The sequence below is a fragment of the Myiozetetes cayanensis genome, unplaced genomic scaffold (assembly GCF_022539395.1).
Source record: "Myiozetetes cayanensis isolate MyiCay16 unplaced genomic scaffold, myiCay2020 scf27, whole genome shotgun sequence".
NCBI lineage: Eukaryota > Metazoa > Chordata > Aves > Passeriformes > Tyrannidae > Myiozetetes > Myiozetetes cayanensis.
Window position 1 is genome coordinate 6,948,893 of NW_026087488.1, and position 19,718 is coordinate 6,968,610.

Below are 19,718 nucleotides of genomic sequence, written 5' to 3' on the forward strand. Positions count from 1 at the left end.
GCCCGGGATCACATCCTGTCCAGAGCCTGGCTCAATGGAAGACAAAGAGTCTGTAAGGAGAGAAAGTCACGGGAGAGCACTATTTAACAGGGGAGCCTAAGGAAAGCAGAAGTGGGCCCTTCTGGGTGATACCTCCTCTGGAAGCAGGGGGGTCCCTCCTGTTGTCTTTCCATCCAGGAAGAGCAATTGTGGAGCTACACCTTTGCTGCCATCACACTACTCCTGGAGCAGATATTTTCCCTCTGCTCTGCCTGAACTCTTTGGGGTCAGTGCTCGTACTGCACATGGCCCAGCAGGCCCTGTTCTCATCTGGAGTTTCATTTCTAAAGCACTGTTCTTTCATTGCTTATAATTTCACCTGGGCTTTAGCAGCTACTCAGCAGTGCCCTCAGCAGGCCCTCATCCTGGAGGATGAGGCCAGGTGGTCACTGTGATGCTCCTGGGGCTTTAAGGACCATTTCACTCCTTGTAAAAAGGAGGATGTTTTGAGGCACTGAAATGATTGAACAAAAGGATTGATCCACCTTAGGGCTGCAGCCAAATTAGCAATAAAGCTGGGAAGAGATGTCAGCTGTCCCTTCTCCTGGAATGCCTCCAGGTAACACCACCCTGCTCTTACTTCAGCTAAACAAAATTAAATATACACCAGACCAGGCCACTCTTCAGCAGCAGATGCCGAGGGCTCAATGCTGCCTCACCATTTCTAATGCCCCAATTTCTTCCTTTTTGCCTTCAGAGCTGGGTGTCTCTGTGCTTCCCTGCCAAGAGCCCAACTTCCCAGCCAGACACCCAGCCTCAGTTTGATCCCACGAGGCAGCGTTTCTGTTTCCAGGGAGGATTCGTGTCCTGTCCGCTGGCACCAAACCCTGCCAGGCAATTTGGGCCTTCCTGTGTCCTGCTGGGCTGCTCTGCAGCTTTGCCAGGCCAGATCACCTCGAAGTGCCCTCCCCCTGCAGGGAAGGGGTTTGTTTGCTGGTGTGTTTTGCCTCGTTGCTTCGGCTGTGGTTTTGGAAGCCACGCTCTGTGGGAAGGTCCCTGGGAAAATGAGAGCAGGGGATTGGCATTTCTGCGTGGGGCTTTAAAGCTGGGCCAGGACCTGTGGGCAAATCCTTCACACCTACAGTGGGAACACAACCAGATGGTTGGTGCTGGGTGACTGAAACCTCTGTGGTGCCTTCCAGAGAAGAGGGGTCTGTGCCCAAGTTAATTATTTTTTGTTATTTTATGTTTTTTTCTCTTTGTTTGTTGGGGTTATTTAACCATATACACAAAGACGAACATATTTGCACAAGGGAAAAATGCCTTACTTTCCAAGTCCCCTTCTAAACAGTATTTTTGTTAAGTTAAAGAATTGAACTATTTCAAAAGCAGAGAGGAGTAAGAATATAATTATCTATAGTTATTGGACAAAAAGAAACTGAAGTCATACAATATACGTGTTTAAATATGACCTTAACTGAAGTGTGCAATTAAAAAACATCCCTTTTTGCTGATGCAGTTACACTGGTAGAGAAGTACACGTGGGTTTAATAACTCATCTCCATCCCAAGCAGTAACAGAAATTACATTTATGTCAATAAAAACGAGTTGCTGAAATGACTGTTTCAAAACAACAGCAGCACATGCCTTGTTTTGCTGCACAGAATGTGAAAACCAGGTAAACCAGGCAGATTTGCAGGGGCAGGGCTGTGTGAACCCCCAGTCCCAGCCCCTGTGTCTACACAGGCTTCCTAAGAGCTGAATTTTTGCTTTGTACTACTATAAATGAAGGTCCAAAGTAAAGCCAGGCCCTGGGTCCTGTAAACACCCTGCACTGTGCTTATGGACTGGGTTCCTTCCCCCTCTTCCCTGGAGAACATGGAAATCTAGAGGGCATCTCCCAGGTACCTGCACCAGCTCAGAGCAAAGCAGCATAAAAATGTATTTCCCCACCCTTGGGTTATAAAATGCAATGAAAATATGAAGCAAAGTAAGATTAATGCAGAGGCAAGGTCAGGGTGAGTGTGGTTAAATCATGGGGTTGTGATTCACGGTTTCCCAAAAAGCTTGTGCTGTTGCTGCCCACGCTTTTGGAAATGGCACCTGGGGCCTCAAAGAGCCACAAAGCTACTGAACAGGGCAGGGCAGGGCAGGGACCAGGCCAGTCCACACTTCCTGAGAAATGATGCACACACTGTACCAGTGATGGGAGAGCAAATAAACCTCAGCAGGTCACTTTAAAAATCCGAGTGTAGAACACGTGGGACTTTGTTTAAATCTGATTGTGAAGATAGGTTTTATATAAGTTACAACCACAAAACATTCAGGGGTCACTGAGGTGACATGGCAGCACTGCTTGGGCTTTCTGTGGGGAGTGCAGAGCTGCACAAGGCTCGCTGGTGTTCAAGTCACTTGGAAGATGCTGTTAACAGGATTAAATGATCTGGCCTAAGGACTCGAACCAGCAGCTCCCTGGGAGGCTGGTGGATGATCTGTGCCACATGGCTTGAGCTGCTGCTCGTGACTTGGCTGCCTGAATTGTAATAAAAAAATCACTGTAAGGGTCATTTCACCTGCTACTGTAAAGCCAGAGTGAGCAGCTGGTGGAAGCTGTAGGTCCTCTACAGCATCCTGTAAGGCCTGGTGGGTACCTAGTTTTGAAACCCTGGCTTGAAGAAACAGCAGACAGAGAGCTCAGGAGACTGGGAGGACGTTTAACCATCAACAGAGCCCCTGGTTCTCTAGAAAGGGAAACCTCAGCGACGCTTACCATGAATTCCTATCATGTGCTCAAGAATTAATACCCTCTCAGCTAAAATCTTCAGAGCCTCTCGGAGCTGCTGAACACCTTCCCCCTGCAACAAAGGAAAACAAGGCCAGCATTGGAGGATGTTGCAGAATAGGCTTCTTGTTCATAGTGTTGCTCCCAGAGCACCAAACTGTGCAGTGTGGATGTTTACAAATGAAATGATGCAAAAGAGGACAGAACATGGTGACAACATGGCCAAGGAAACCCCACAGAGCAGGATTTCTGGCAGGTAAGTTCAAACCCAAGGCTTACATCACCACTTGCTCTGCACTTTTAACTGTGGACACCCCCCTTTGCCCCCACAAACCCACCAAAAGGGAATATGGCTGAAGGACATTAAGGAGACACAAAGGAAAATAAAACAGTAGGAACACATGCTTACATCAGCACCTTTGTCACCTTCCTCACCCTTCTTGCCTGGTTCACCCTAGAACAAACAAGAAACAGAAACTTGTTTACATGTGGCTGAGGACCCTGTCCAGGATCACTTGGATCCCTTCCCACCAAAGGAGCACAAACATTTCACCAGCAGAAAACAGACTGGCACTTTGTGCCAACGGCCAAAGCGCTCTCCTGAGCTTTGCCCTGGGGCTTCCCAGAGCTCACCACCATTTCCAACAGGGAAGAACTTGCCCAGGAGTGGCCAAGGGGCCCATCTGCCATGGCCTGGGCCCCAGCAAGGCCCTGAACATCTCATGGAGCTCTCAGTGAGCAACACTTTGGGCTAAACCACAGAGAAATGAGTCTTTCCCCCAAACAGGCTTGTGTTCATCTTTGATTTAGAACACAAAAATCCTCCATTCTGCTTTCATTAATTAGCCACATCACTTTCTGCCTCTGAAGATGCTCATTAAGCTTTTCTTGAAGGAAGATCCCTCTGTGCTGTGAATATTGGTCCTGTGTCCCCTCAACCAGGACATTCATCCACTCCCAAAGAACAGATGACAGGGAGAGATTAAACCACAAGCTAAACATAAAAAAGACTAACAAACCAGTGAATAAGACAGAGTGGAAATGCCTGGGCTCCTCAAGCTTTTTGGACATCCCTGAGATACTTGCAAAGCAGGGGTGAGAATGGGAGGAAGGACTGAAGAAAAGATTGTGTGAATTGTGTGGAACTCAGGAAGAGAGATGGGAAACCTCCCAGTGGCCCTAGGACCTCACTGGATGCTGCCAGCCAAAAAACCCCAACCTGCTCCCCTAGCTCTTCATTGCCACTGGTTTGTCTGCACTAAACCACATGTGCAGACATCCCCTCTGTGCAGCTGTGCAGTGCAGCCAAAAAAATCTCTCGTGGAGCCATCTCTTAACGTCATTAAAGGGTTTCCAGCTCAGCTGGGCAAACCAAGGTGCAGGAGGGAATTGAGAGCAGCTGATGTACCTTGAGCTGTTTAACTGTGCCCACCTTTGGGCTCTGGTAGTGGCAGGAACCTCCTGGGCCTGGGGGAGCTTCTGTCTGCCCAGGTTTGGCCAGAGAAGGCCTTCAGGCCAAGCAGTCTCCTCTGCTGGAGCGATGCCTTCCTGACTGAGGTGTTTCAGCACTGGCATTCTCACACCCAGGAGGATTATGTTTCATTTGCAGAGGAATTCATTAAGGTGAGGCTGTCTGAGCTGGGGCCAGCTGACCTGAGGATGTCTGAGAGCTGGCTGAACCAGCCACAGTGGCATTTACGGTGCCACCAACCCCACCTGAGTCTTGCACCCACCCACAAGTGCATCACTTACAGGAAATCCCTTAATGCCCCTCTCTCCAGGCAGACCTGCTTGCCCCTGTTGGAAATAAAGTCAGTGTCATTAGGACATACTTTGCCATTTGACAAGAACACAGTGTAATTTTCACCAGTGGAATTAAGATGGCTTAATGGAAAACCTTACACTTGGGATAATATGAAAAAAATTCCTCTCCCTTGACATTATCACTTTGAGACAGCAAAAGGGGGTTATAGTTTTCTGTCAAGGATCAGCTCCAAATCCCATCACACTTTGGAGGGGTTGGGTTGGATGGGGAGCTGCTCAGCTCAGTGCCCTCCCTTAAGACGATTAGCAGCTTTTTGAACTTTCCAGCAGTCACTTACATTATACCAGGGAGGAATTTGGCTGCAGATTTGCTCCTTACAAAGACACCACATTCTTCTCTCTGGTAAAACTGATGGGCCTCTGCTGGCCCAGCCAGCACACAGAGCCCAGGGCTCCCACCAAGCACTGCTTTAATCTGCTCCTGCTCCACACACACCAGCCAGCCCTAACCCCAACAGCTGCTGATCAAAACATAGCTACAATATTTTGGATTTTGGTTGGTTTGTTTCTCTTTCCTGATATGCTAATTTTCACATTGTTCTCAGTGGGATTTTTTGTTCTTTTTTTTTACTATCATTATTATTTTTTAGACAGAAATAGGCAATTAGTATGTGTTGGTTTGGGGCAGAATGAAATGCCATTGAACTGAACATCCTTTTTCCCCCCTGTTTTCCTCCACAGGTTTCCCACTCTGGGCAGAATCCCTGGTCAGGAGAGCAGTTATAGATTATTCAGTGAGAAAGCAGGAGCTTGGGAAGAAGAGGCAAAACATAAAAGCATCAACAGAAATCCATTAATGAAACAACCACATATTTCCCCTGGCTCTTCTCCCCCAGACAAACACAGCAACAAACCCATCCTTTTTTTCTCCCAAAAAAATTACCAATCTGGTGGCAGATTTTTGTAGTATTTGCCAGAAAGGGAGAGTTGCTGGTTTTGTGTCCATCAAACTGGTGCTTTGGGCCTGGGGCATCTACCAAACATTCCCAAGGGGGGCTGCGTTCCTATGGAGTGCTTGGCCAGCACCAGGCAAAGGCCCCATGGACAGGGAGAGCTCTGGGAGGAAGGCCCAGCCTGTCAGGTGCTCAAGGGAAATACTTGGATTCTGCCCTGGAATGAGTAAGGCTTGTGAAAAAGCAGAGACAAGAGGAAAAATCCCAGAGAGGAGCATAACAACACACTGAAAATACACAAACAGGCTGTGCTCCGTGTCCAGGAGGGACAGAAAGGATGTTATCCGCTTAAAGGGGATCAAAGGATATTTAGGCTGGATGTTGGAAATATCTTTTATCCCAGGCCCTCAGTAGCTGCTCCTCTGCCTGGGAATGATGAGGTGCATGTTTAGGATGAGCAGAGGCTGACTGTGAGCAGCACACGTAGAAGTGGCAGCCAGGGGATGTGCTCTGACTGCTTCAGGTCTCTTCCACGTCTGTTCTCTCCGAGATTAAGCAGGAGGAATGTATAATAACATTTTCTCAACTCTCAATAGATATTGTAAACCCTCCTCTGCTTTTCTGTGCAGCTGCACAACTCCTCTGCTGCAGCCCTAATTTGTATCCACCAAACCCAAAATTGCAGCATGTAAGTTGTCAAAACCAGCATTCAAAGCCACACTCACACAAGACAAAAAAGCACACAGAGCATCCCACAGAAATTCTGACACAAAAAGCTGTTCAGCTTCCCTTTCCCTGCTAACAGAGGACAGGCAGGAAATACAATTTATTTTTTCTATTTATCAACACAGTTGGATATTTGAAAAATTTCTTTTGTCCCAAACCTAGAAGGAGAGTTTACAATTCTGAATCCCTAACAAGGAGGGAACAAAACCAAAGCCTAAAGGATTTGTCTGCACTGAATGGTCACAGGGCAAGGAGCTTTTGTTACAAAATAAGTGGAGTCTTAATAATATGGCCAACCCAAACTAAAGCAAAATGTGAAATGAATCATTGAGGACGATCTGTTATCAGTTTCCTGTATGGAAACATGACACTTTGCCATATTCCATGCCCTTTAATTTTACTTTTTTAACTCAAAATTAAGATTGAGCTGTAGTTGGTAACCTGTGCTGCAGTCTCATCAGTTAAGGTTTTGCTCCCTATCAGAATCTTAAAGAATTCCATCAGTCTGCAGTGTTTTTAGTAAAGCCAAGACATGCCCAAATGGGCTGATCTGCACAAGGAAACTGTGACCAAAAAAATTACTACCAACAGTCACCTGAAATGGTCTCTGTCTTTCAGGGAACTGCAAGTCATCTCTTACACAAGAGCAGGACCAAGCACTCCAAACTAAAATAAAACAGAGCTTTCAATAGTCATGTGAGCTCCACCCTTGGAATCTGCTGCTCCTTGGTGTGAGGTGCCTCGGGAGGGGTCAAACCTGGCCTTGGACCTGCCCTCCTTGCACCCAGGCTGGACAGAGGAACGGCACTGCTCTGGTGCTGGTTATTCCCATGAATTTGGGAAGTCATCCAATTTGCATCTGTCTGTCTTAGCTCTTTCAGGAATCTCTGTGCGTTGGGCTGGAAGAGTGAGCGGAAATGAAGAGGAGGTGCTGCCATGTGAGGGACTCGTGTCAGCTGCAGCCACTCCACCTCCATCTACGGGACAGGAAAAGTGGCACTTGGAAGAAAAGCCAGCTTGATTCCTACAGCTGTGCCAAGGCAGCCTCCCTGCAGATATCCATCATTTCAGAGGTACCAACCAAATTTTCTTCTCCTTGTCCTTCTTCTTCCTTTGACTCTGCCCCACACTGGGGTCTTAGTGATTCCCCACAGCCCCTCTGTGCCCACTCCCACATTTTGCAGACCTAATTGCCCAAATGCCACTTCAAAACCCTTCCCGGGGCTTGAATGCTGGACTGGCAATCTGATACATTTATATCCTTGTTAGATATTTCTCTGGTATTTCCTAAACTTCACGAGTTTGGAAATAACATTCAAACAGCCCTTTTTTTTCTATGTTTAGTTATCAGCACTTGACAGCCCATCAAGGACTGAGGTGTAGCACACAAACATATTAAGAACGACTTTAATAATCCAAATACATTAAGGACATCATTTGACCTGGAGAATGACTTTGTCTGAGGAGAAATCTGGTGAGTTTTTAACACGTTTAGTGCCACAGAAGGGATAGTTCAGAGCACTCCAAACACTTCACAGTAATAAGCTTTGGTTGGCAGAAGAAAGTTGGTTTCCAGAGGCCCTTATATACTGTATATTTGCTACCTGAGTCTCTTTAGAGAACACCTGAATTTGCAAGCAATTTGACACTTTGTCTGTGCATTAAACCCTCGTTTTGGTTCTTGCAGAAGACCTAAAAATTCTGCATCTAAAACTGCTCATGGCTGTGGTCCCACCAGATTTTAGAGAGCTGTGCTGTGTGTCACTCCTGAGGCATCACCCAGCTGTTCTGGGAGCCTCTCTGTGTCTGTAAAACCTTACTCTGTCTCCTCGGTCTCCTTTGGATCCTTTGGGCCCAGGGTGTCCTGGAGATCCTGGTAAGCCCTAGAAGAGATGCAGAACGAGAAGGAATTAATTTCCACTGTGCATCCTCTGTGTAGGTGTAGTGAATACATTTCCCAGTGATCCCCAGCTCCTGGAAACCTCATACACCCATTAAGCCCTTGGGCTGGATTCCCTTTTACCCTCCAGCAAACACAGTGAGAGCTCTGTTCACAGACATCCCAAGCCCTGTAGTTTCTGCAGATCCCTCTATTTGGGGCTTTTAAAGCGTTGCAGGCCCCTGATGTAACATTTTTAAGGGGTCAGTATGACAGGACAGTTCTTGTTCTCAGTTACCCAGAAGAAATTAATACACAGGTAGTATGGTTAGCTCTAAAATCCCCTCTGCTTTCCCCCACTCCTTAATTGCCTCAGTGGGTGGCAGGAGCAAGCACACATACCTGAAAATTAATTGGATTGTGCAGTGGAAATTATTTTGAAGCTATTCACTCACCCTAATAAACAATTTTCAAATTAAGCCCAATCTCTACTAATAATTTTACTCCCTGGGTTGTATAAATCTATAAAGCAGTCACCAGCAGCTCAAAAGGGCATAGTCTCCAGATTTCTACTAATTGAACTGCTATGCAGAAATCGATCCAAATCCTTAACTTACCCACCCAGTGAAGCCACAGTTATAACCAGGGAGGGAGAGACCAATACTGTTTGTTTATATTCAGCATGTCAGCTCCCCATAACCACGTGCAAGATCCCTTTTTCCACCTCAAGTGACTTACACGTTGGCTTGGAGTGTTTAGAAATGAGCCTGGAGCTCCCCTCCTGGAGATTTCAGCCAGCCTGGTTATCAGGAGTCCCCCAGCCCCTCACATCAGCATCCAGAGAAATGGATTGCTGTGAGGAGCTCAGGGTCTGGTCAAGTGGCCCAAAGAGGCTGGACAGACATGACTGAAGGGTCTGAAGGAGGAGCACTCTCCCATTCCAGCTGGGAGCCAGCAGTGCTCACCATTAACATGCTGCTCCTTGCCTGCTGCCAGCCCCACCAACTCAGGTTAGCTGCATCTCCCCTGGGCCCACCAAACGTTCAGAGACTCAGGCCTGGCTTAGGAGGCTCATTAGGGCTGCCAAATGAGGTAGGGCACAAACCAGCTTGGCTCCACGTCAAACGTGCAGCACGAACAAAGCTCAAGTGCCCACAGAGACCCTTTGCTCCTGACAGCTCCCAACAGTGACCTTCAGTGCCTGCTTGGACAGGGATGCTCGAGAACTTCCACAGTGTGAAAAGTAAAAGATCTGCAGTGTGTGCTGCAAGTCAAAAAGCCAGACTCTACTTCAGAACCTACTTATGAATCGTGAATTACCTTATATTTAATCACGTTAAACTGTCTGTCATTTTGCTGCCAAATCTCCCACTGTGCTCACATCTATCTGGAGTTTCTCATTGTTCTCCAGAGCATTCCCTAATTGAAATGATTCTGCTACACTGGCAAACTTTCACTAACCTGTTGTCCGATGCTGCTTCAGAGTGGTTAATAAATTACGTGGGGAAACCTCTCCTCCCGATTTTCAACTCCAAACCTCCTCTTGTCAGGATCTAAGTTACATCCCTCTGCTAAGTTACTTAACTTTTCTCTGGGCTCTCCAGTCATGTTAGATTCCCTTGAAATATTTGATGTTACTGGTTTACCTCCACATTAAGCAACACTCTTCCCAAAAACTGAGTCCCTTTGTGTCAGCCAACCACAACCTGGAGTAGTTTGGCAGTTCACTGTTCATCATGACTTCACTTCTTTCCATTTAACCAGCTTTTTCCATCTATGTGAGTACTTTGCCTTTCTTCTATCATAAATTCTTTTGAGTGAGTTTATCACACTCCATTATTATCTTCTCCCCTCCACAGTGTTTGTATCAATAAATAATCAAACTGATGGGAATCTGTGATATTTTTCTTGAATAGAAAGCGCTATGTCTGAAAAAACAGGCTTAACACATTCACTCTGGTGAATTGGTGAATTCCCACCGATGCATTTTTGTTCTTTTCATGTGTTCCACAGGAAATGCAGTATTTTTCTATCACTGTGTCAGTACAGCCCATGTCAGACCCTTTGCATCAGCTCAGGCCACGTGAAATGTTTTGACAGAGCAACAGCAAGATGTGTTGTTATGATTAAGGGCAAATCTGGAAAGCACAACTGTTTCAACCTCTCAGCACAATCCAGGATGAGAAAAAGGTATTAAATCACAGAACTTCACGGGGAACAAACCAGCAGATCTAAGTCTTCTAAATTGCTCTCCCTCTTTGTGCAATGACCCCCCACTCCATCCCTCACCCCAGAGCACTGAAGCACCTTACTTGTGATCCAGGGGCTCCAATAGGTCCTGGGGGCCCTTTGGGTCCTGATGCACCTGGTGGCCCTGGTGGGAATTGTAATTGGAGACAATTTTAAGGAGTCTGAGCAGGAAGAACCCCAAATTCCAAATGCATGCACTTCCTTTCATGTTCTGCTGTCTCTCAGTGGGTGTGAGCCCTTCATTCCACACTGGATTGCTGGATACCAAATCCTGACATAAGACATGCCCCAGGGAAGATGTTAGAGCTCTGGGAGGGGAAAAAAAGGGTGTAAATAGGCAGGAAGGATGTCAGTAACATCCTGCATTTCCACTGCTTAAAATGCAACCTTTGATAAAACTTAAACTTGGATCTGTGAAACAGCTACATCAGAGCAAGATGCTGCAGGTGCCGCTCCTGAAACAGCCTCCTGGGTGGCAGGGAAGCCACAAGTCTGATACAACTGATCTCTGGTGTGCCAGAAAGCTGCTGATGAACATCAAGGAGATGGAGTTTGGCCACAGCCAGGAGAGAGGCTGACTGGGGCAGAGAAAAGCCCTCTGTGGCAATAAATTAGTTTAAAGTCTGTGCCACAGAAGAGCTGCTTCCAGGATGAGTTAAACTGTCTAAACAGGTCAACTTATTTTACACAGTCACTTAACAGATTCATTCCTTTTGAAAAAATAATTATATCTCAACAGTAGCTGTTCCATTATACCTGCAAATGGGAGACAGGATATTTGCTTAGTCTGAACTTAGCAAGACTCCTCTCTGCTTTAGTTGTCAAAACCCTTGAGATGAAACAATGTGGACATTATACACCAAGTACAGCTGAATCAGCCTCAATCATTAATGCACCATACAAATGCTTAAGTCAAAGAATAAAGGAATTGAAGGGTAAATGAAAGGGCCTCATAATGAAAGGAAAAGCCTTTTCTGCAACTAATGGGAGTTCACTCCTAAATATGCATCATACAGGGAAGTGCTGATGTGTGCAGGAATATTATCATTTAAGCCACCCATCAGCACAGAGAGAGAGAAGACTTGCCACTGAATTTTCATCCCAGATTCTGATTTCAGTTATATTGGTGAAAATCTGGAATAGCTCAAAGCAGCTCCAAAGTCTTCATAAAGATCACAGAGCAGCTGGCCAGACCCTGCTTGGTGGAGCTCCACAGAGACAGGAGTGGTGAGAACAACTCTGCTCTCACAAAGGAATTCCCCTGGACAACCCATTCTTAAAGACAGCCTTTTAATCAGCCCCTTCTCAAGATGTGTCCTGCTGAAGGTCAAACAATCTGCCACTATCAAGACATAAGAAACCTGGTTAGTTCTTTCCACCCTTCCCACCCCTGAACCCACCACTGCCCTTCCACTACGGACCACCCGCCTTCCCTGCAGGCATCCCACCGACCACTCCACTCCATCAGAAACTCCCTTGCTGCTCTTCCCCACCAGCCCAGCTTGCAGCCCAGCCCGGGGGTTACCTGGTGGCCCCACAGGCCCTGGGGGTCCCCGTGGCCCGGGCAGCCCAGCCATGATGGTGTCGATGACGGTGGAGGCCAGCTGGGGTTCCCCATCTGCAGCACAGAGCAGAGAGCAGAGTCAGTGTCGGCCAAACAGGACGTCTCTCCAAAATCCTCTGGCGCCTGTTGGTGGCCAAGGGCAGGCAGTGCTGCACGGTGCTAAATTTGGGCTCTTGGAGCACTTGCCCTTTGCTCTCCAAGGGCTGTGCCCCCTCACCCTGCACAGCTGCTCATCTCACCCCTGATAACCACAGCAAAGTCGTCCTCTCTGTCAAAACCTTGGTGCCCCTGCATGCCTGTATTATCCTACCTCTGAATAACTGACCCCAAATTTGCCATCTCCAAGGCACAGCTGGCTTCTGGCTACCTGAGGAATCAGGGATGGATCTGGATGTCCCTCCTGCCTGACCTGCTGAGCCAGCCTGGCACATTCCCCAGCCCAGCTCACCTGGGTGTCTGAGGATTCAGAAAAGCACAGGGAGAGGGTGTGCTCTGCCCCTCCACCTGCTCAGCAAACTTTCCTCCCATTAGGGATTATTTTGGGTGTTCAACTGGCCAGCCTGGGCAGGGTCGCTGCTGGGAAATGGAGGGAAATGCGAGTGCAGCAGAGAAGGGAAAGCCAGCAGGAGGAACTGGAGGAGCTTTGTGTTTTTACACATCTTTCTCAGTCCTATCCTGTTAGGAATAAAAATCAGCAGCCTGTAGATGTCCCCTCTTCCCTCAGCCTTGAGCCAATAGGATCACCATGTCAGCTGGCAGCTGAATAGAAAAAAATACAGCTATATGTAAAAAGCAACCCCCCGAAAAGGCCACATTTTCCATAGCTGGAGGCCTCCATGCAGCAATAATGTCCATCTCCTCCTGCCCATGACCTCAAACTTAGTCATGTTTCCTTCCACCCATCCCTTTAACTCCTCACAGTGAAATTCCAGGGAATCCTCTGCAATAAAAGACTGAAAATGCCTCGCTGCAAATGTCAAGTGACACCAGGAAGATCAGGAGGGTGTTTGCTTACTCTGCAGAGTTCAGCCCAAAGGCCAGAAGGTGAACTCTCCAGAAATTTTAGCAGACACATTATGAAGCCTTTTCAGCTTCTGGAGCTGAGGCCTTTCCAGCTGGTTGTTTGAAAGTAGTTCCTGGGCAAAACTGTCAAATGGCTTTAACTGCCAAGGATGACAGGATATCTCTGCAATGCCTCCCTGGCAGCAGAGCAGCACAAGATCCAACCCAGATCCCTCTGAGAACCAAATTTAATGCCTAAAGCCTGAATACAAACAGGTATTTATTTGGGTATTGTTTCTAAACCCATTCATCTTCCCCTCCTAACAGCTCTGAAACAAAACAACCGAGACTGTTTTCATGTTCAGAAGGAAAGGTACCCCAGTGAAGTGTGTAATCCAATTAATTTGAGTTTTATTTGACCATGTCAAAATCCATCACAGCTTGGGAGTAAGATGAAATTGGGAAATGAGCATCAAACAGCAGTGAAGGCATTAACAGTTGCAGAGCCTTTTGTTTTTAAAGTACATGTGGTCAACAAAATCAAAGGCGCATCCACTGAGAGGGGCAGGGGATGGCCTGCAAACAACCAGGGTTTAATTACTGCTGGAGGTAAGCCAGGGATAAGGATTTGGGTTACAAAACATTCCAGCTAAATGGTACATTATTATGATGACAGAGTTCCTCCCACAAATCCACCCATCCTGACATTTGACTCAACGTTATTTATGAAAGGTGATTCCATAATTGTGACACAGAAGGGAGCTCTGATCAACAGCCCTCGAGCTCAGCAGCTCCTGCTCTGGCCTCGTGGCATGATCCTTCCTCAGCTGCCTGGCCAGGCAGAACTCACCCACATCCAGGTTTCCTTCCAGGATCAGCTCTGAATGAAACATGTACTGTCAATGAAATGGGACTTAAGTGAGCTAAAACACAACCCTGGCATTTTTTAAGGGACTTTCTCCATATTCTTGTAAAGCAGCAGGAAGAACTTGTATCTCCTTATGATCTCCCTTCTCTTTATAACCAGGAGGACATTCTGGGGCTCTCTGCAGCTGGAGGCTGTCAGGGCAGCCACAGAACAGCACCAAATGGCAGCAACAATCTTCCCTTCTCTGCCATCTCCTGCACTGACCCAGGCCCTGCTGGGCTCACGGGCTGGATTTTGTTTCCATGCTTCTGGATGCACCAAAGCAGAAAGCAGCTGACTGTCTGCCTTGTTTGAGAAGGTCTTGATACACAATTTGCTCCAGGAGCTTTCCAGCTGCTGGCCAAGCCAAGAGGAAGAGTCAACCAGCCTGACCTGGTCAGGTGGGAGCAGCTCCATCCCCTGGAAGAGGGCACAGCCATCCTGCAAAGGGGAGACCTGAAACAGCACAGGAACTCCCTGAAGGACACAGTGAAACCTGCCCAGCCAGGGGCACAGGCTTTGAAAGCAGCTGGTTGTCTCAATCAAATGCTGTCCCTTCCCCTTTACTTCCTCCAATCTGTTCTCCTTCCTCAGGAAGGGCTTTCCACGGCAGCAGGCACTGGGATGTCACTTCAGAAATCCCTGCCCTGGGACCCTATGCTGGGCACACAGACAGCCCACTGAGCCTTTGCTCTCCCCTCAGGCACCAGAACAGGCTGCCCATGGAAGTGGTGGAGTCCCCATCCCTGGAAGTGTTTAAAAACGTGTGGATGTGGCACTTGAGGGCACGGTTTTGGGGTGAACGTGGTGCTGGTGCTGAGTTAATGGCTGGACTTGACCTCAGAGGTCTTTTCCAACTGTGATGATTCTATGGAATAAAGTTAATTTTATCTCATGTGTCCTTTGCAAACTGAAATCATTGAGATGTAAGAAAACACAGCTTTCAACAGAGCAAAAGTTGCATTCCTTTCTCTTCCTTTCCCCTAAAAACTCTCAGTTTCAGCACAAGAAATAGGTCTGAGCTGACTCTAGACCTGATCACTCATTTTTACGTGGCAGAGAAAGTGAGTGATCCCAGCAGCAGCAGCCCCTTCAGCTCCTGGCCTAGGTCTAAGGTTTCTGACTAAGGGATAAATTCCTCCATTATAGGCTTGATTTGTTGAGACAGGATGGAAATGAAGTAATCCTGTCTTAATTTTTTTCTGCTACCTGATCTGGAGGGAAACAACTGGGACCAATTTTTTTTTTTTTTTTTTTATTCACAGCGCAGCGAAACTGCAAGAAAATATCTGTCTGCCCCTTTTTGGCTTCTGCCTGCTGATAAATATTGCCAGCAGGAACTTGTGATTAATAAAGGCACAGGCATTAACCATGTCCAGGCAGAACCAAACACTGTGCTACTAAAAATAACCTGATCCAACTCCCCTCTCCATGGGTGCACAGGCCCATTACCAGGAAAATGCTTCCCTCTGCTGTCAGCAGCTGGAATCTTGTGTTTATAGTTTTCAGATGTGCTCCATTCAAAACAAGTAAATACTCTTTTTTATTTTTTTTAATCTACTCAGAATTTATGAGGCTAAGCTTTATTGCTTAAAGAGGATCAGCTTCCCAGGAACCTGTGGTGGGCAGAGCCAGCCAATATGTGGGCAAAATGGTAAGTTTTGTGGGAAAATGGGCTTGATAGTGCTCTAACATTATCATGATCCCATAGATACTTGTAGTTAGGCTTCTATTAAGAAAAATTGTCATAAATTTTTGTGCTACTCCTCGTGGAAACCAAGAAATCCACAGGGTATGGAGGAGGGGATGCCCAGGGATGCCAATGTAACAGTCACCATTTACTCACTGTCCTCAAGTCCATGGGGGAGCTGTTGGTGCCCAGTGCTGGCAGAGTTAATACAGATAATTATCCACTCATTTATCCTCTTCCCATTCTGGGACAATGCAGAACTCACCCTTCTCACACATCGGTTGGAAAGGCCATGTAATCATTGGCTTTATACATTTTTTAATTTACCCACTACTTTGCAAGAAGGAGTTTAATTTAAAGGGTGTTTGTAGAGAGGATCCTTTCATTGGAATAAAAGGCTGAATGCAGATTGGCACCATTTGGTGTGATCCTGTGAGGAGTGAGGGGACTGTAATGCAAAACTTCCTTGTTCCACACTCATGAAGGCAGCATATCAATTTATATTTTCTCAAACTCTTAGTGTGGGACTGCAATTATTCATCCTGTCCATGTGCCCTGAGTAACTGCATACGAAATGGAGCTGCTAAAATTCTTCCCCAAATTAAAAATACATCTGTTCACTTTCGGGAAAGGGAGTGTGGAGAGCAGAGTGGGTGGAAGGGAAAGGAGAGCTGTAGATAACTGTCAGACACGGGGAGACTCACTAATCCCTGGCTGTAACTAAGACAACTGAGCTTTGAAGCTGGACATGAGCAGTAAAAGCTGGGCAAGAGGCACAGCTGAAGTCTGGGGGAGTGGAGATGGGAGCTGGGGCTCCAGGAATTTACCAGCCAAGCAGAGACACAGCTGAGCTCTGCTTTATCTTTGCTACATGCCAGGTACACAGGACTGGACTGGAAGAATCAAGCCCAAATCTGAGAGTGCTCCAACCCAAATGCAGGGTGTGTCTTTCTTAGAAAGCCTTTTCTTGCCCTGCACAGCACAAATCAAATAAATATATTTTTTAAACCGCCACAGGCACCAAAAAAAACACCCCTCACCCTCCAGGTAGAGGGAAGGGATAAATCTGAGCTTTCCAGTGTGTGCCTCTGTGTTTTGTGTGGATGTGGGATAACGTGGATGCACCAGAAATGCAGGTGGAAGACGCATCTGCGGGGGCAGGAGAAGAGACACATTTAACAGATGTCCTTGCTCTGTTATACACATTTTGGTCCTTACTGATTCCTGAGCAACCCTGACACTCCCACACCACAACAGCAGCACCAAGAGGCTCCCAACACCAGCACCTGAGCCAGGCTCTGCACTTCTCTACCTCTTGTCCCTCAGGTGACACGACCTGAGCTGTCATTTCCCTACAGACCCTCTTCCCAGCAGCCACACGTGATCAAAGCTTAAAGGACACCAAGCTGCCTCCTCAAAGCTGTGATGGACCTAGAAAACCAGGGGAAAAATCCCCAAGCCCTGTTCTCACTGTTTTTTAGGAGAGCAGTGACTTAGTTCTTCATTTGGGAGAGGTGAACTCCAGCCTCTAAGGGGTTTCATCGTGAACAGCAACTTCCAAGAGACCCACACAGGGAGGCAGATTGTCCAGCTGCTCCCAGGGTCCTGGCAGGGCCAGGAGGTGGAAGAGCTGAGCTGCTCCACACCCACCCACTCTGCTGATGTACCAGAAAAACACGGCAACTGAGGAGGGAACTTACTTTCTTTTTCAGCTGTGGGCTGGAGCGAGTAGAGAACCCCCTGTTGGAAGGTAAGAGGGAGGCTTGGGGTGGCTGGTGGCCCTGGAGGACCTGGGGGACCTGGGATCCCGGTTTCTCCTGGAAGTCCTCTTGGTCCTTGAGGTCCCAACAGCCCTGTGCAGAGGCAGGAGAGGATGTGTTAGTGCATTTGGGGATGTGCTAATGATGCTATCCTGTAAAAAGGCAGTAAAAAGACAAAGGATTTCTGTCCTGAACTGCAGTTGTCCTGAACTGGGTGTGGGGGGAAACAGGAAGAGCTTCCCAATTTTCCCTTTTTTTGTTTAGCATCTTCCTCTGCAAAGCAGACAGCCTGGCTTGGCTTTATTCCTGAAAGAGGGAAATCTCCCCCCTCCCTGAGGCTGAGCAAGAAACTAAAGCAAGGTATGAAATCAAATCTTTCTCTTCCCCTCCAGGTACACCTGTACGTCACCTCACTGCCAGGAAAGCAGAGGAAGAACAAGGGAAACACAGTCAGTCAGTCCAGCAGCAGAATGATCCCACTTCCTGAGGGGCTGGAAGGCTCTCCTTGCAAACTCAGACACCAAAAGGCAGACACATCCTTGGCCAGACTTTGGCCATTGAGAGGCTGCCAGAAAATGCCAAAAAGCAGTCAGGGCTGCTCTCACATTTAAGGCACGCTCCAAGTTTTAAATCTTTCCCGAGCTCAGGCTTACAAGGCACAGCCTTTCAGCCACAGAGAGCACAGAGCCCGAGGTCTGGCACCTATTGTGCAGTATCGCCTTCATCAAAACATTCAGGAACATTCTGAGGATGAAGAAAGTCTCCCAGCTCAGGAATGGAGTGTTCTCTGAAAGAGTGGCCTCATAACCTTTTCCCTTTACATACAAAAGCATCATTAGTTTGACATCCTGGCATCTGACAGCTTGACACAAACGGTGGAGAAAAAAGGGAGTTAAACCAGGCACCCAGCGAGGGGGTTAAACAGGGAACAACGCTCTGCTCCAAAGGCTGACAGGTCACAGACTGTTTCTTACAGCTCCTGAGCAGGATGGGGAAACATGATCCTGCTCTGCAGCTTTCTGGGACAGGCTCTCTCCGGCTCCACAGGAAATCCCAAGGTCTGTCACTGCTCGTGCAGGTGGTGCCTGCCCTGAGAGCTCCTGGCTGATCTCAGTGCCCAGGGGACTCGCTGGAATGAAGATGCTCAACATCTGTGTGAATGGCCTTTGATGATCTGCTGTCACAGACAATCTGTATAAAGTGAAACATCTCCTGTCTCAGTAGCACTGCCCTCCTCCAGCACTCACCTGGTGGCCCTGCTGGGCCCCTCTCACCGGGTTGTCCCTTCTCTCCTTTTGGCCCTGGTGGTCCTGGCAGACCAGTTGGTCCGACGGGGCCTGGAGGGCCGACCTGTCCTGGCAGCCCTGAAAACATTCACAAAGGAAATCAGTTGGAGATCAGGAACTGCTGAGGGCAGAAGGTCTTCAGCACCCTCGAAACCAGCGGGGAGGGACTCAGAGATGCACAGGGGGAGAAATGGAGCTGTGCCCAGACAGGGTGGCACTGGAGGCAAGAGCTGTCTGGCAGAAGAGCCGGACTGGGCCTTGCTTCTCCTCTTCTTCCTCCAGCTCTTAAAGGAAAAAGCACATCCCCATATACAATGCCCTCCCCAAAAAGCCAGCAGGATGTGTTCCTCCAGCTGGGATGTGCTGGGCAGAGCTAAACTGAGCTCACACTGTCCCCTTCCCAAGGCCTGAGTAGCTCTGGGCAGGCTCTGGCTGTCCTGTGCTGGGTTCAGGACAGTCCCAATGTATCAAAACACACAAAATATATTTGCCAAAGCAAATCAAACCCTGTCTCCCACTTGCTCTGGCTGATCTCTACCTATCACCCAGGGAGTCTGCATCAAAGGTGTTTCCCTGGTTTCTCCTGTGTTCGTTCACCTCACAGGTGCACCACGCTGTGCACATGCTTTTTTCATCCCAAACTGAAATTATTGCACCCCCACTTCTGAAGTAAATAGATGGCACTAATTTAAGTCCATGAACAGGGTGCTGAGCAGGGTTCCAGGGTTACTGGAAGCACCAGTAGCACAGTAATTGCAGCCCAGTGGGATGTTTCTTGGCAAGTCCACTCAGACTCCCAGTGAGCCCACAAAAGGTGCAGGGCAGCGTTTGTGACCTGAAAGTGACTCTTTCTGATGACACTAAATAAAACCTTAATGTTGTTTCCTCAAGACTATCAAAATAATAACAACACTCGGCAATTTGATGGTGTTTTTCAGAAAAACACTGCACATCTTTGGCCCACGTGGAGAGACACTTAAACACTGTGCAAACAGCAGTGAAGCCTTTAATACCTTGGAGACGGGGCTGAGCTACTCTGTCTACTCAGATTAAGTGGTTGATGGTTACAATAAAGGCATTAACTGTCAGAGGCTCCTGGTTTCTGGGCTACCAAAGGGCTCAGAGTATTTGAAAGCAGTGGCAGATCAAGCTCCAAAGCCAGAGGGAGATCAGGCT

General features: G+C 47.6%; 1 protein-coding gene across 1 annotated transcript in view; it reads right to left on the reverse strand.

Annotated features, from left to right (window-relative positions):
* COL26A1 (collagen type XXVI alpha 1 chain) overlaps nt 1-19,718 on the reverse strand; it is a 158,664-nt gene that overhangs the window by 4,747 nt on the left and 134,199 nt on the right. The window contains 9 exon segments of the mRNA XM_050322047.1: nt 1-50; nt 2,750-2,834; nt 3,171-3,215; nt 4,514-4,558; nt 8,025-8,087; nt 10,396-10,457; nt 11,859-11,951; nt 17,197-17,349; nt 18,504-18,620. Coding sequence (XP_050178004.1) covers nt 1-50; nt 2,750-2,834; nt 3,171-3,215; nt 4,514-4,558; nt 8,025-8,087; nt 10,396-10,457; nt 11,859-11,951; nt 17,197-17,349; nt 18,504-18,620 — 713 coding nt within the window.